Source organism: Xenopus tropicalis, chromosome 6 (genome assembly GCF_000004195.4).
Source record: "Xenopus tropicalis strain Nigerian chromosome 6, UCB_Xtro_10.0, whole genome shotgun sequence".
NCBI classification, from domain to species: Eukaryota; Metazoa; Chordata; class Amphibia; order Anura; family Pipidae; genus Xenopus; species Xenopus tropicalis.
Genome location: NC_030682.2, coordinates 123979252 through 123995234, shown reverse-complemented (window position 1 = coordinate 123995234; position 15983 = coordinate 123979252). Strand labels below are relative to the sequence as shown.

Below are 15983 nucleotides of genomic sequence, written 5' to 3'. Positions count from 1 at the left end.
CACTGGGCTGAGCAAATAGAAGGTATAGGCTGACTCCCTCTAATTCATGTCATTACTACCTGTGTTTTCACTAGGCTTTTGCACTGGATGCCCTCAGGCAGTGGACACGAAAGGAATTTCTTAGATGAAGTTTCAGGTACATAAGTAAAGGGCTATGTCAGAAACACGTCATCAGTTGCTCAACTCGTTCCTCTGCTCTCTGCACAAATACCTGAGTTCCCTGCCTGATGTGCCATTCATTCCCTGGGATCGACCACATCTCATCTGGAGATATTAGCCATCTCGGCTCCATACAGCGCCTGTAAAATGACAGCCTTCAAAGGAATATGGACAAGACAATTTTGGACCTCCATGGCGGGGGAATTCTTAGCTGTTTTTCTTTTTCTGGTCGTTAGTTTAGGTTCCACAGCAGGGATAACCATACCAGGACCCAGCGAAACGCACATTGCACTCTGCTTTGGATTTAGCATTGCCATCCTAATTCATTGCTTTGGGCACATATGTGAAGCCTACTTGAATCCTGCGGTGGCAATGGCCATGATTTGCACCAAGAAAATCTCAGCTGCCAAAGGCATCTTCTACATCATTATTCAGTGTCTGGCAGCCATCGCTGGAGCTGGGGTGGTAGCACTAATCACACCTAATGACAAGTGGCCAGTGGGAATAACTAAGGTATGTCTGTCTATCTATCTATCTATCTATCTATCTATCATCTATCTATCTATCTATCTATCTATCTATCTATCTATCTATCTATTTATCTATCTATCTATCATCTATCTATCTATCATCTATCTCTCTACTATCTATCAACTAGCTATATATTTATCTGTCTATCTAGGTACTATATGTTATCTATCTCTCTCTACTATCTATTATCTATATATCTATCTATCTATCTATCTCTCTACTATCTATATATCTGTCTGTCTGTCTGTCTATCTATCTATCTGTCTGTCTGTCTGTCTGTCTGTCTGTCTGTCTGTCTATCTATCTATCTATCCTTTTATCTTTAATTAAACTAAGATGTACTCAGAGGCACAGCAGTAATACCTCTAGTGTCTCTTTCATTGCTGGTAACCACGTGCTGCTACTATATGGCAGGCTGGGGAAGCAGTTTAGCTTTTGATCCTGTTGTGTTAGGCTATAATAAAATATAGTTATTGGATAAGGTGATAAACCAAAAAAGAAAATAAGAAATATATATTTCTTGATTACGAAGCCAAAATAGCAAAGTAAAATGTATTTGTCCAGCAAGTTCAGCAGCATTCTAAGAGCACCTTGTAAATATGTAATGTAGGTTTCGGAAACATCAGGATATGGAACAAGGAAAAACTAATATGTAATTTTTTTTCTGCATGTTGTTCAGAGAAAACAAACCCACAGCAGGCCAGCTACCAGTTTAACCTGGTAACGGGGGAAATGACTGCATGACCCCAAAATGATAATTGGATATTTAAACTTGCCCGATCGATATCTGCCTGATTTTTGGCTAAATATCAGTCTGAGGACATACATCAGTGCATATGCTGCTAAACTGCCAGCCTAAATCTGTCGGTGTATGGCCACCTTAAGTTTATATAACCAGACTTTCAGCATTAAACATGGAAATGGGAAGCAGAGCTAAGCTGTGCCCTGGTTGTACCAGCTCAAGATCTGGCATTGGCAAGGTACACTTAAAGGGCAAAGATACCATCAGGGCCCTAAAGGCTATTATTAATAATTCTACAGGGAGTCCCAAATGTACTATTTATACAAGCGCAGGGTTTGACTAGGCCGCAGGGCATTCCCCTGAGCTGCCAGTCTCCCTCCCCTGACGCTCTAGTTAAATTGACCAAATTTGTCACCTTAATTTTAACCTTCATCAAATGTATTAAACTCTTTTGACGTATGATCTTCAATACAGCAGTTTCTAAACATATTTAAGACTCCAAGGATCTGTAGAAAAAAAACTCTATATATATGCATGCACTGTCTCCTCTGTCTCTGCTGTCCTGTGCTTCCTTTTATGAACAGTAGGTTAAACCTAGATCTAAGGTTAGTACAGGAGCCCATATGTTGAGTTCATCTAGGCGTCTGGATATCTGGGCAACTCAAAAACAAACCCCATCCCAAATACAAAGTGTTTAGACATCCATTTGTGAGGGAACTGATGAATAGCATTAAAGGGTCCTCATAAGTATAATTTTGGAAATAGTAACCATAAATGTCCTCCTTGCATAGGGCTCATGTGCATAAGTTGGATTCTGATCCATAGCCTGGGACCCCATCCAGTCAAAATTTCTGTGCTAGTGGCATATAGATGACTACCCTTCCCTGAGTAGCAATAGAGGCACCCATGCTTCCTACTGGTTATTTCTTTGTCATTGCTGTTGATGGTATTACCCAAACTAGTTTTGGCTACTTATAACTCCTCTCTCCTACTCTGCTTTTCAGTTAGCCCCAGTTATAATAAACAGTACAATGTTTCATGGTATTTGGTGGTGCATTTTATGTTAGTGGCACAACAAGGTAATATTCTACTGGTAGACCAGCAATGGGCAGAGAGCAATGGATGATATAGCAAGCTATGTAATTATCCCCTGCCAGAGATAGGGTAGGCATTACTAAATCTATCTAGATACCAGTGCGCATGAACACTGGAATGGCTCAAGACCAAAAAGAGAAATGTTCTACAGTGGCCCAGTTACATGCCTTGATAGCAGCCCATCTAAAAATCTGTAGCACAAAACTGATGGGCACCAGGGCCACCATCAGAAAATGTGGGGCACGCACAAGTAATTTACATGGACCCCCACAAGTGCACAGCATTAAAATCTTGGCCACGCCCCTTGTGTGTGCAACATAACAGATGTTACTCTATAATTAGCAGTTCATATAAATAGTTTTATTAATGAATGTGCTATTAACTTAGGGTCAGTGGAGTTTGCCCTAAGTTTAAATCCTACACTGCCCCTGCTCTCAGGGCTGGATTTCTGAATTGGGCACCCCGAGGCTGCCCCCGTTCTGCTGCCCGCCCACTTTGACTGCGCATACGCGCACCCGCAACTTTAGCGAACCCCCCCGTGCACACATGTGCACTCATAGGGAGCTGTGGGGAGAGGACGCGCTAAAGTTTCTGGGCGTCCGGCCCCATTGCTCCATATGAGCAAAATCACACTGCTGCCCGGGCCTCGCCACAAATCCGGGCCTGCCTGCTCTGCGCTGTCATTGCTTGATACGAAAGTTACATGAACTACGTAAATTTAGGGGCCCAATAATTATTCCATATTAATTCATAACAGGTTTAAATAATAAGTAAGTCTTTGAACTGTGGGAATCAGTGGGGTTTATAAGTAAGTTGCATAAGGTTCTTTGAAAGTAACATAAGTTTTTGCATAAGTTACATAAATTGCGTAACCATAGGGGCCCAATGATGTTGCTGTGGGGCCCAAAAAACAATTTTTCCCCTACTGGAAAATTAATGAAGGAGATACTCATATAACTTAGTAAGTTGATCCCAATATAAACAGCTGACATTACTCTATAATAACCAGTCCATATAAATAGTTAAAATGAATAATTAATGTGCTACTATGTCAGTCAGTTCTATGGGGGCAGTGGAATTTACCTTAAATTTTAATTGATTGGGGGTCAGTCGCCGGTGGGATGGCAGGGGTAGGCAACTCGGGGAGATTAGTCGCCCGCAAACAGGGAGTTTTATCGCGGGCGACTAATCTCCCCCGTGTGCCAGAGCCCTAAGTATTACAGGAACAACCTCAACAACTCAACTCAATTCAGATCAACATTTGAGTGTAGGATATGTTATCTAGCAATGTGGGAGAACTGGTCAGGGGGCTGAATACTTCTACAGGGCACGGTAGCATTAAATAATTGTTAATGAGAGCTGAATTCTTTCTTTTCAGGAACATGAAACCATTTCTCACGGCCAGGCGCTGCTTGTGGAAACGCTTATTACTTTTCAGTTAGTCTTCACAATATTTGCATCATGTGACAAAAAAAGAAGTGATATCAAAGTGCCAATTCCTCTTATCATTGGTCTATCTGTAACCATCGGACACCTCTTTGCAGTAAGTTTATTTTAAATTTCCTTCTTGTTTGTTGTTCTAAATGTGACGGGCAGTTATTGCCAAATTGCAAGGCTGCACCCTCAGTAAATGGGCATGAGTCATGTGGGGGAAATAGTTGAACAGTGAGTAATACATTACAATGGGTTCTGTGCTGTGTTAATATCCTGTGTAGTAGCTGGAAGTATCTGTTGCTGTGTAGTTCTGTTTGATCGAATGTATAGCCATATACACACACGGAAATTTTCATTATTTATCTTGTAATACTAAAGAGCCATAATCATCCTAAAAATTAAATACTTATAAATGGTGCTTAGCGATGTCATCAGTTATAAAATATGTTAAGTGATGTCATTTCTGTCACATGACTTCCTGAAACTTGTGTATTATAATAAATAATGTACTTGCTGTTCGGCAAAAAAAAAAAAAGTTGCACATGCTACACATGCACATTGGCTCTCACTTAGTAACATAGTAACATAGTAAGTGGGGTTGAAAAAAGACATACGTCCATCACGTTCAACCATAATGACTATATAACCTGCCTAACTTCTAGTTGATCCAGAGGAAGGAAAAACCCCCATCTGAAGCCTCTCTAATTTGCTGCAGAGGGGAAAAATTCCTTCCTGACTCCAAGATGGCAATCGGACCAGTCCCTGGATCAACTTGTACTAAGAGCTATCTGCCATAACCCTGTATTCCCTCACTTGTACTGAGAGCTATCTCCCCTACCCCTGTATTCCCTCACTTGTACTGAGAGCTATCTCCCATACCCCTGTATTCCCTCACTTGTACTGAGAGCTATCTCCCATAACCCTGTATTCCCTCACTTGTACTGAGAGCTATCTCCCCTACCCCTGTATTCCCTCACTTGTACTGAGAGCTATCTCCCATAACCCTGTATTCCCTCACTTGTACTGAGAGCTATCCCCCCTACCCCTGTATTCCCTCACTTGTACTGAGAGCTATCCCCCCTACCCCTGTATTCCCTCACTTGTACTGAGAGCTATCCCCCCTACCCCTGTATTCCCTCACTTGTACTGAGAGCTATCTCCCATACCCCTGTATTCCCTCACTTGTACTGAGAGCTATCCCCCCTACCCCTGTATTCCCTCACTTGTACTGAGAGCTATCCCCCCTACCCCTGTATTCCCTCACTTGTACTGAGAGCTATCCCCCCTACCCCTGTATTCCCTCACTTGTACTGAGAGCTATCTCCCATAACCCTGTATTCCCTCACTTGTACTGAGAGCTATCTCCCATACCCCTGTATTCCCTCACTTGTACTGAGAGCTATCTCCCCTAACCCTGTATTCCCTCACTTGTACTGAGAGCTATCTCCCCTACCCCTGTATTCCCTCACTTGTACTGAGAGCTATCCCCCCTACCCCTGTATTCCCTCACTTGTACTGAGAGCTATCTCCCCTACCCCTGTATTCCCTCACTTGTACTGAGAGCTATCTCCCCTACCCCTGTATTCCCTCACTTGTACTGAGAGCTATCTCCCCTACCCCTGTATTCCCTCACTTGTACTGAGAGCTATCCCCCCTACCCCTGTATTCCCTCACTTGTACTGAGAGCTATCTCCCATACCCCTGTATTCCCTCACTTGTACTGAGAGCTATCTCCCATACCCCTGTATTCCCTCACTTGTACGAGAGCTATCTCCCCTACCCCTGTATTCCCTCACTTGTACTGAGAGCAATCCCCCATAACCCTGTATTCCCTCACTTGTACTGAGAGCTATCCCCCATACCCCTGTATTCCCTCACTTGTACTGAGAGCTATCCCCCCTACCCCTGTATTCCCTCACTTGTACCGAGAGCTATCCCCCCTACCCCTGTATTCCCTCACTTGTACTGAGAGCTATCCCCCCTACCCCTGTATTCCCTCACTTGTACTGAGAGCTATCTCCCCTACCCCTGTATTCCCTCACTTGTACTGAGAGCTATCCCCCCTACCCCTGTATTCCCTCACTTGTACTGAGAGCTATCTCCCCTACCCCTGTATTCCCTCACTTGTACTGAGAGCTATCTCCCCTACCCCTGTATTCCCTCACTTGTACTGAGAGCTATCTCCCATACCCCTGTATTCCCTCACTTGTACTGAGAGCTATCTCCCATACCCCTGTATTCCCTCACTTGTACTGAGAGCTATCTCCCATACCCCTGTATTCCCTCACTTGTACTGAGAGCTATCTCCCATACCCCTGTATTCCCTCACTTGTACTGAGAGCTATCTCCCATACCCCTGTATTCCCTCACTTGTACTGAGAGCTATCTCCCCTACCCCTGTATTCCCTCACTTGTACTGAGAGCTATCTCCCATACCCCTGTATTCCCTCACTTGTACTGAGAGCTATCTCCCCTACCCCTGTATTCCCTCACTTGTACTGAGAGCTATCTCCCATACCCCTGTATTCCCTCACTTGTACTGAGAACTATCTCCCCTACCCCTATATTCCCTCACTTGTACTGAGAGCTATCTCCCATACCCCTGTATTCCCTCACTTGTACTGAGAGCTATCTCCCCTACCCCTGTATTCCCTCACTTGTACTGAGAGCTATCTCCCCTACCCCTGTATTCCCTCACTTGTACTGAGAACTATCTCCCCTACCCCTGTATTCCCTCACTTGTACTGAGAGCTATCTCCCATACCCCTGTATTCCCTCACTTGTACTGAGAGCTATCTCCCCTACCCCTGTATTCCCTCACTTGTACTGAGAGCTATCTCCCATACCCCTGTATTCCCTCACTTGTACTGAGAGCTATCTCCCCTACCCCTGTATTCCCTCACTTGTACTGAGAGCTATCTCCCATACCCCTGTATTCCCTCACTTGTACTGAGAGCTATCTCCCCTACCCCTGTATTCCCTCACTTGTACTGAGAGCTATCTCCCATACCCCTGTATTCCCTCACTTGTACTGAGAGCTATCTCCCCTACCCCTGTATTCCCTCACTTGTACTGAGAGCTATCTCCCATACCCCTGTATTCCCTCACTTGTACTGAGAGCTATCTCCCCTACCCCTGTATTCCCTCACTTGTACTGAGAGCTATCTCCCATACCCCTGTATTCCCTCACTTGTACTGAGAGCTATCTCCCATACCCCTGTATTCCCTCACTTGTACTGAGGGCTATCTCCCCTACCCCTGTATTCCCTCACTTGTACTGAGAGCTATCTCCCCTACCCCTGTATTCCCTCACTTGTACTGAGAGCTCTCTCCCCTACCCCTATATTCCCTCACTTGTACTGAGAGCTATCTCCCATACCCCTGTATTCCCTCACTTGTACTGAGTGCTATCTCCCATACCCCTGTATTCCCTCACTTGTACTGAGAGCTATCCCCCATACCCCTGTATTCCCTCACTTGTACTGAGAGCTATCTCCCATAACCCTGTATTCCCTCAGTTGTACTGAGAGCTATCCCCCATACCCCTGTATTCCCTCACTTGTACTGAGAGCTATCTCCCCTACCCCTGTATTCCCTCACTTGTACTGAGAGCTATCTCCCATAACCCTGTATTCCCTCAGTTGTACTGAGAGCTATCCCCCATACCCCTGTATTCCCTCACTTGTACTGAGAGCTATCTCCCCTACCCCTGTATTCCCTCACTTGTACTGAGAGCTATCTCCCCTACCCCTGTATTCCCTCACTTGTACTGAGAGCTATCTCCCATACCCCTGTATTCCCTCACTTGTACTGAGAGCTATCCCCCCTACCCCTGTATTCCCTCACTTGTACTGAGAGCTATCTCCCATACCCCTGTATTCCCTCACTTGTACTAAGAGCTATCTCCCATACCCCTGTATTCCCTCACTTGTACTGAGAGCTATCTCCCATACCCCTGTATTCCCTCACTTGCTAAGAATATTTCAATTATCTTTGTGCAGAGTAGTATCAATGTGCGCTCGTTTGCGTCCATTTCAACCCTTTGCATTTGACAGTCAAGTTCCCTATTACATTCATAAAAGACACACTAGGGTCAGTTCCAGTGGCGTAGCGTGGGCTTTCGTCGCCTGGGGCCGACCGGAAATTTGCCGCCCCTCTATTTAGTTATTCTTAAAAAGTTCCCCCAATAGAAAGTGCCCCCATACAAAGTGCCCCCATAAACAGTGCCCCCAATTGCCCCATACAAAGTGCCCCCAATAGGAAGTGCCCCCATACACAGTGCCCCAATTGCCCCATACACAGTGTCCCCATAGACAATACCCCCCAAAGACCTTGCCCCCCAATAGAAAGTGCCCTCATACACAGAGCCCCAATTGCCCCATACACAGTGCCCCCAATAGGAAGTGCCCCCATACACAATACCCCACAAAGACCTGCCCCCCCCCATGGAAAGTGCCCCAATTTCCCCATAGACAGTAGCCCCCACACAGTGCCCCCAATTTCCCCCATAGTACATACCCCCAACAGACCATCGGCGGCGGCTCCTTCTCTCTTACAGGCAACAGGCGCTTCTATAAGGTTGCGCCTCGTCGCTGACGTGTGACGTCATACGCACGGGCGCAACCTTATAAAAGCGCCTGTTGCCGCGCCATAAGAGAGAAGGAACCGCCGCCGATGGTCTGTTGGGGGTACGTTAAATATCATGGTGATTGCCGCCGCCCCTTCTGATACGCCGCCCGGGGCCGTGGCCCCCTCGGCACCCCCCTCGCTACGCCACTGGTCAGTTCCATCAGGAACCAACTAAGAGCTCCACCACCCTGTAATGATCAGGTCAATATACAGCTGCCAATATGATCTGATATCTGTGCGGGGTGGGGGCTTCCATCAATCAGAGAGAGCTGTGTTACACAGGGGAAAGTTTTTATCCTTTGTTTTATATGTATGTATGTATATCTTTATTTATAAAGCGCTACTTATGTACGCAGCGCTGTACAGTAGAATACATTAATATAAACAGGGGATTATTAAGATAATAATTATATGCTATATTTCTGAAATAATAACATACTTTTGTATCTTCTGCATGGGTAACCCTAACTACACTGAGTAGCAGACTATAATGAATATATTTTCTGTATTATCCATTGTACAATTTAATGTATGATTAAAATAATGTAATGTCTCCTTTATTTTAGATTAAGTACACAGGTGCCAGCATGAATCCAGCGAGGTCTTTAGGAACAAGTGTTGTTTTTAATCATTGGGAGAATCACTGGGTAAGTATCTACATGTTGCTCCCCAACCCCTTTTATGTTGCTCCCAGTGGCCTCAAGGCAGGTGTTGCTTTTAGAATTTCTGACTTGGAGGCAAGTTTTGGAGGCATAAAGACCATTAGTACTTTCAAACAGAGCCTTCTGTAGTCTCCCAGTCTACACTGGGCTACCAAATAACCAATCACAGCCATTTTTGGTCACCCCCTAAGAACTTTTTTCATGCCTGTGTAGCTCCCTAACATTTTTTTTACATTTAAGTGCTGCTCGTGGGTAAAAAAGGTTGGGGACCCCTGACATATGGTATCCATTCAGGCCTCAGGCTGATTAGTCAGATACCTTGGGATCAGGGCAGCCTTAAGTTTTACAGGAATTATCTGAAAAACTAGAGAACTAATTTAGAGCTGCCATGTTCCCAATTTTTTCCATTTTGATTGTATCTGATAAAAGCGTTTTAGGAGTTTCAGCATGATTAAAGTGGTAATTGTGAGGGCCAACAATCACATACTGGACTCAACTCAGTCTCTTCAAGAAACTTACCTCCCAATTTATATTTCTCCTGAGACTTCTACTGAGTTTTATGATATGAAACATGTTAAATTATGAATATAAATAGTTATAGCATTTAGGAAAACATGAGTGCCTTCAGCCTTCCACTAGTCACACTCAGTGCCAATTAAACTGTTAGCACATTAACAGCAATTATTGTATTATTTTTATTATCCTATATTTATAGAGCAAAAACATAGGCTTAATTTTGCCTTTAAGACTTGAATAGTCCCAGTAAATCACCAAATAGGTGGGGTTTTTTTGTTTTTTTAAGAGAATATTTTCCTACAGGGCAAACAAAAAGACAAACACACCCAGTGATGTAACTCTGTGCATACTTGCCTTACCCTCGCCCTGAATTTCCTGTTCTCTGGCAATCTGTATGAAAACCTGTGGCCTCTCACGTTGCATCTCCTCCTTCTCAGTTTCTTCAAGCTTATAGAGTTGTTTATTATTTTTAGCTTAATTAGCACTGAGCTAAGATTAAAAAATTTGGGGTAACAAGAAACTTTTTTTGCCAACTATATTTATTCAGGCAGTTACCCCAACACATTGGATTTATATTTCTATAGCTCATCTTAGAGTCACTGTCTTTTTACACCATCAACACTCACTAATCAACAACTGTGATATCTCTCCAACTGAAGCTTTAAAAAAGAAGTTTAAATGTGGATAGAATGTGTAAAGTCATGTAAAATCCTATACAGGTATGGGACCTGTTATCCACATTATGCTCGGGACCTGCAGTTTTCCAGATAAGGGGTCTTTCCATAATTTGAAACTCCATTCCTTAAGTCTACTAAAAATATCATTTAAACATTAATTAAACCCCATAAAAGTGTTTTGCCTCCAATAGGATTGATCATATGTTGTTTGGGATCAAATACTAGGGGGCTGATTTACTAAGACACGAATTCGAATCCGAATTGGAAAAATTCCGATTGGAAAACGAACATTTTGCGACTTTTTCGTATTTTTTGCGATTTTTTTCGGCGCCTTTACGACTTTTCGGAAATTATCGCGACTTTTTCGTTACCAATACGATTTGCGCGAAAAAACGCGAGTTTTTCGTAGCCATTACGACTTGCGTGAAGAAACGCGAGTTTTTCGTAGCCATTCCGAAAGTTGCGCAAAATCTGGCGATTTTTTCGTAGCGTTAAAACTTGCGCGAAAAGTCGCGCCTTTTTCGTAGCATTAAAACTTAAAAGGCGCGACGTTTCGCACAAGTTTTAACTCTATGAAAAAATCGCGACTTTTCGCGCAAGTTTTAACGCTACGAAAAAATCGCCAGATTTTGCGCAACTTTCGGAATGGCTACGAAAAACTCGCGTTTTTTCGCAAAAATCGTATTGGTAACGAAAAAGTCGCGATAATTTCCGAAAAAAATGCAAAATACCGATCATTACGAAAAAAACGCAATCGGACGCATTCGGCCGTTCGTGGGTTAGTAAATGTGCCCCTAGGTATTGTTTTAGAAAAAAGAAATCATTTAAAAAATAAGAATTATTTGCTTATAATGGAGTCTATGGGAGATTGACTTCCCTTAAAAGAAACATATTGGATAAATGGGAAAAACCCTAATTTTGTAGGCAATTATGAATAATATATGGTGCTGGTTTCCCTTTGGGCTAAACATTAATCCTATCTGTAACAATGGCCACTTTATTGGAGTTCCCTATAGATCCTATCACTTCTCTGACCATGTTTGAAATGGAGAGTGGGCGTGTCCTAACGGTCCCTGCCAGAAGCACAGTAGGAGGGGGAGAGCCAATCACAGCCATGCAGTCACACAAGCAAATACAGGCTTCAGTTCCCTATCAGGTCAGCCTAGCTGCTGATTGGTTCCTATCCTACAGTGCAGTGTACTGAGAGCCCCCAGGCTCCCCAGCTCATCCAGAGAATTCAGCCAGCAGGAAGTGGCACAGATGGGCGGGGCTAGTGGGGTTTTGGGGGAATTTCTCAATAAATCAGTCTGAAATACAACTTTTTTAAGCACATTCCTTCTATATCTAGAGGAGTATAATTCACTGGTACATTCTTAATTTTTATAGGATATGTCTCCTTTAATTTGGAGCACTCTGGATAACAGGTTTCTGTGTAACATAACTGCATGCACATATATTTTTCTTGCTCTGTTGATATTCATTTATATCTATTTTTCCTTTGCTTACTGACATCTCTATTTTCTTCCAGATCTACTGGATTGGCCCAATGATGGGCGGTATCCTGGCCAGTTTTGTCTACGAGTATTTATTCTGTCCTGATCCAGAAGTTAAATTACGTCTGCAAGCCAATTTTACAAGGCAACAAAATGAGGATGAATCTGTTCAATTGACAGTGCATCCAGGGGATGGAGGAGAATACAACAAATTGGAAGCCACCGCATAAAAATATGAACTGTGTCATTTGTGAATTCCACACAAGGTTTTCTACGAAAATGCTTTTGTTTAAAATAATTATGTTTTTACTAGTGATACCAAGGAAAATGGCTACTGATGTTAAACAAACAGATTCTCCGGTAGAATACATAGAAAATATTATTTTAAAGGAGAAGGAAAGCTACTCAGGAATTTTATTGCCAATAGATTAGTCACAATAGTGCAAGCTAGAACGCTATATTTATTTTGCAGTATGCTTTACCATACCTGAGTAAACAGCCATAAAAGCTATCCTTGTTTAAGATAGTATCAGCCGTTTTAGTTTGGTCTGACTTCACTTCCAGGAAGCAGCGCGCAGGCAGGGAACAGCTTTCAGCTCAGATTATAGCAGAGAGGGGAGGGGGGTGGAGGAGAAGGAGGGGGGAAAAAGGGGAGCAAACACAGTCTGACACAGAATATCATGTGTACAGGATAGAAGGAAAAATATAATATTTATTTTCAAAGAGGACTCAGTGCAGCGTTTCTGTGAGTGCTTATGGCTGTATTTACATAGACCTTTCTGATAAAGCTTACTTAGTTTTTACCTTTCCTTCTCCTTTAATGGAGGCTAGATTACCACTACCAGTATGGAGTGAGACTGCAAGTAAATCAATACATAAGTTTAGAAAACTGTTCACCAAAACAGTTCTTTATTGATATAGAAATGTGGTTAATCAATTTGTATTTATTTATTTTTATTGTTTGTTTTTAAATATTGTGTCGATAAAATATACTCTTCTTACAATGAATTCTGCCTCGAATTCTGGCAGAGCAAACAGAAAGGGTGTGCTGTTTACAATTAGTTCCAAACTCTTTCTCTATGCTGCCTGTGCTATTATGCATAACAAAGGACTAAATGGGGAGAATCTATGGGACAGGAGAGATCCTTCGGGAGCATCTTCTTTTTAGAAGGATCTACTGTAAAAAGGGTTCAGAACAACTGGTATAGAAAATTTTTAGAAGAATTCCTAATTTCCAGGATTATGTTGAATGTACAGTCGTTATACATTGTATTTCTAATGATTTATTGAGGTAGAGATTTTCCGTTTTCCTTTAGCTGCTCCTCAGACACATTATACATTTCAGGTCTCTGGGCATTCTGCCTTCCCCCAGCTCAGAGTCATGTTATATAGAAAGGAGAGGATTCCTGGCAGAGTTTTGAGCATCAAAAGTGAAATGTATAATATTTATAATATTTATATCTAATGACTACTTTACAGTTACAGGTATTATCTTAGAATTTGTTGGATCTTTATTAATAAAAGAAAATGAAGCTTAAGTACATTGTCTGGCAATTTTGTTTTACCAGAGAAGCAAATATCCTAATTATGTCTAAAAGTCCTAGTTTTTTGTAAAACTGCACCCTATCCTGCACTTTTTTTTTGCTGAAAGCTTAAAAATCTGCAATCCCCCCACAAATACAGAGTTGCCCACATTAGTCAGGGCTGTATCCATGAAGAGCAGACTGGGGAAGGCATTTTGGCATTTTACCATCTAATTTATTTACTGAGACTTGCCTCTGCTAAAACACACGTATAGACAATTGTCAGTAAATTGTCAACATTGTCTATTTTTGTAGCCGTGACAAGTAGCTGCTACTAAGTAGCACTGTGTGTCTTTGCCCTAAGAAGTACAAATGTGCACCCTATACAAGCTACTCTGCTCATTCTAAGATGTAAACGTCTAAGTCAATATCTACCTTCTCAGTACACAATGCGTATGAATCATTTTTCTGCTTTTGAAGTAGATGCCAAACCTATAAGACAAGCCAATTCTTTCTTAATCACATAAAACAACTCACGCCCAAATAAACAAAGAGAAACATCTAACCAAGATCTGGATTGATTGTCATGTTTAACTGAAATGGGTGCTCCTACGTATGAAAGAAATAAGGTTAACCATAGGGTGGATGTTAGTTAAGGTATCATTGATATTCAAATATAAATACTTGCATACCAAACTACCACATCTACCTATAATTCTCCTGGATCTTAGAAGAAAACTTGGCACTAAGGAGCAAACTGAACAGAGGAACGTGTGATATTTAGGCACAGGGGAGGCAGCAGTCAGCCATTTAACTTGTTTCTTGGGTACTTCATTATTTTTATTTTCAAGGCAAGTTGGAACAATGATGTCAAGTGCATCACCAGCATGATGGCACAGCTGTCCGCATGTCTGTACATGATGTCCCCTATGGGAGGCCACAGAACCCATTCTGCCAGAAACTTTCCAGTGAAGAACATGGGCAGGAGTGTTCTTTGGGTCCAAAACCTTGTGGATGAGAAGAGCTATTTTTGTAGATAACCAGACTTTGGCACCATGGAGAAGGTTTGCCTTTCTTGTCAGCAAATGTTTTTTGTCTTAAGAAAGAACTGCTCACAATGGCACCACTACACATGAATGTTTGAAGTCCTGGGTTAAGGACAGTGGATGCTGGCCTTTGACACAAAAGAATGGAGACTTTTTTGTGGAGGCATGAGAGGCATTATTATTGGCAAATTCCACTCATGTGAGAAATCTAGACCAGTCATCCTGACAGAGAGAGAAATTACTTCTTAAAAATTGTTCCATGGCTTGATTAACCTGTTCAGCAGCTCCTTTAGATTGATGTGTGGTAGTCAGCCGAGGACTAAAGGCTGATTGCTTGAGAACAACGTGATTGCCAGAGCCCAAATAGCATTAGCATATAGCGCCCATCTCTTGTGTTAAAGGCTGTCATCCAGTCATCACCCTCATATATTTGAATAAAATTGTGAGCTACATGGAGGTCAAGCTTGGTAAATATATTTGCCTTTTAGTTGATTTTTAATTTAGAAATAGGGGGCAAGGGATAGAAATGTTTCCAGTAATTTTATTAAGACTTTTATAATCAATACAGGGCCCAAGACCTCCAAATGTTTTTCTCCACAAAGACGTCAGTCCTGGCAGAACAAAAGGAAGACAAAGTAAACCATTTACAAAGATCATCTTGAATCTATTTCTTGATAGCTAGGGTTTCAGGTGGAATCAACTTAATTAATTAAATTAGGTTTAATTAAATTAATTTAGGTTTTGTTATGGAGAGATAGTTCCAGGAAGAAGGTTAATTGGGCTGTCATATGGGTGATGGGGGCAGGGTTTCAGCAGATGTTTTACAGAAGACTTCCAAATGTCTCTATAAGGTAAAGCTTGTAACTTGTAAATTAGTGGAGGCTTTTGGCAGGAAAAAACTTTGGAGGGACTGACAGTTTTTATAATAGTAGAACAAACTCCAGGAAGAAATCTGTGTCTCTCAACCATTTTTAACATTAAGGGAAGAACTCATTATTTTTAGCAGTTTATTATTAAAAGTTATGTTTTATTTCACTCTTTGGTACTGATTTACCTGGTATATGGGGGAGGGAATGGTGCACTTAACTGGTGTCTATTGAGATCACCTGTATGGTGCTTTGATTAAAAGACTAGTCTACAGTAGGGGTATGAAGACAATGGCGGGGAGTCCCAAAACTATTGGAGACGATGAATGACCCAAAAAAATGACAGTTTTGTATTATGTAGGACCCTAACTTCAAAGGGGAGTTCACCAGTTCTCTCAGAAATAATTTTGGAAGACAGAGGTCTGTCATCAATAGTCACCATTATAATGAGTAAAATTGTCCAATTTTGTGAAAATTCTTGAAATGTGTTAATGTCAATAGGCCAATGCCCCTTGTTTCATTGCAATGTTTTCTGTGTAAAATACATTGAAGTCAATGGGATTTTTTTGCATCAACTTTTTATGTGCAAACTACACTGGAGCCAATGGAT

General features: G+C 42.0%; 1 protein-coding gene across 1 annotated transcript; it reads left to right on the top strand.

Moving 5' to 3' along the window:
- Positions 1-250: 250 nt before the first annotated feature.
- Positions 251-13461, top strand: LOC100216133 (uncharacterized loc100216133). The gene is given in 4 exon segments (NM_001142111.1): positions 251-672; positions 3906-4070; positions 9157-9237; positions 11974-13461. Coding segments are annotated over 4 exon segments (807 nt in total). The 5' UTR covers positions 251-306; the 3' UTR covers positions 12169-13461.
- The last annotated feature ends 2522 nt before the right edge of the window (positions 13462-15983 follow it).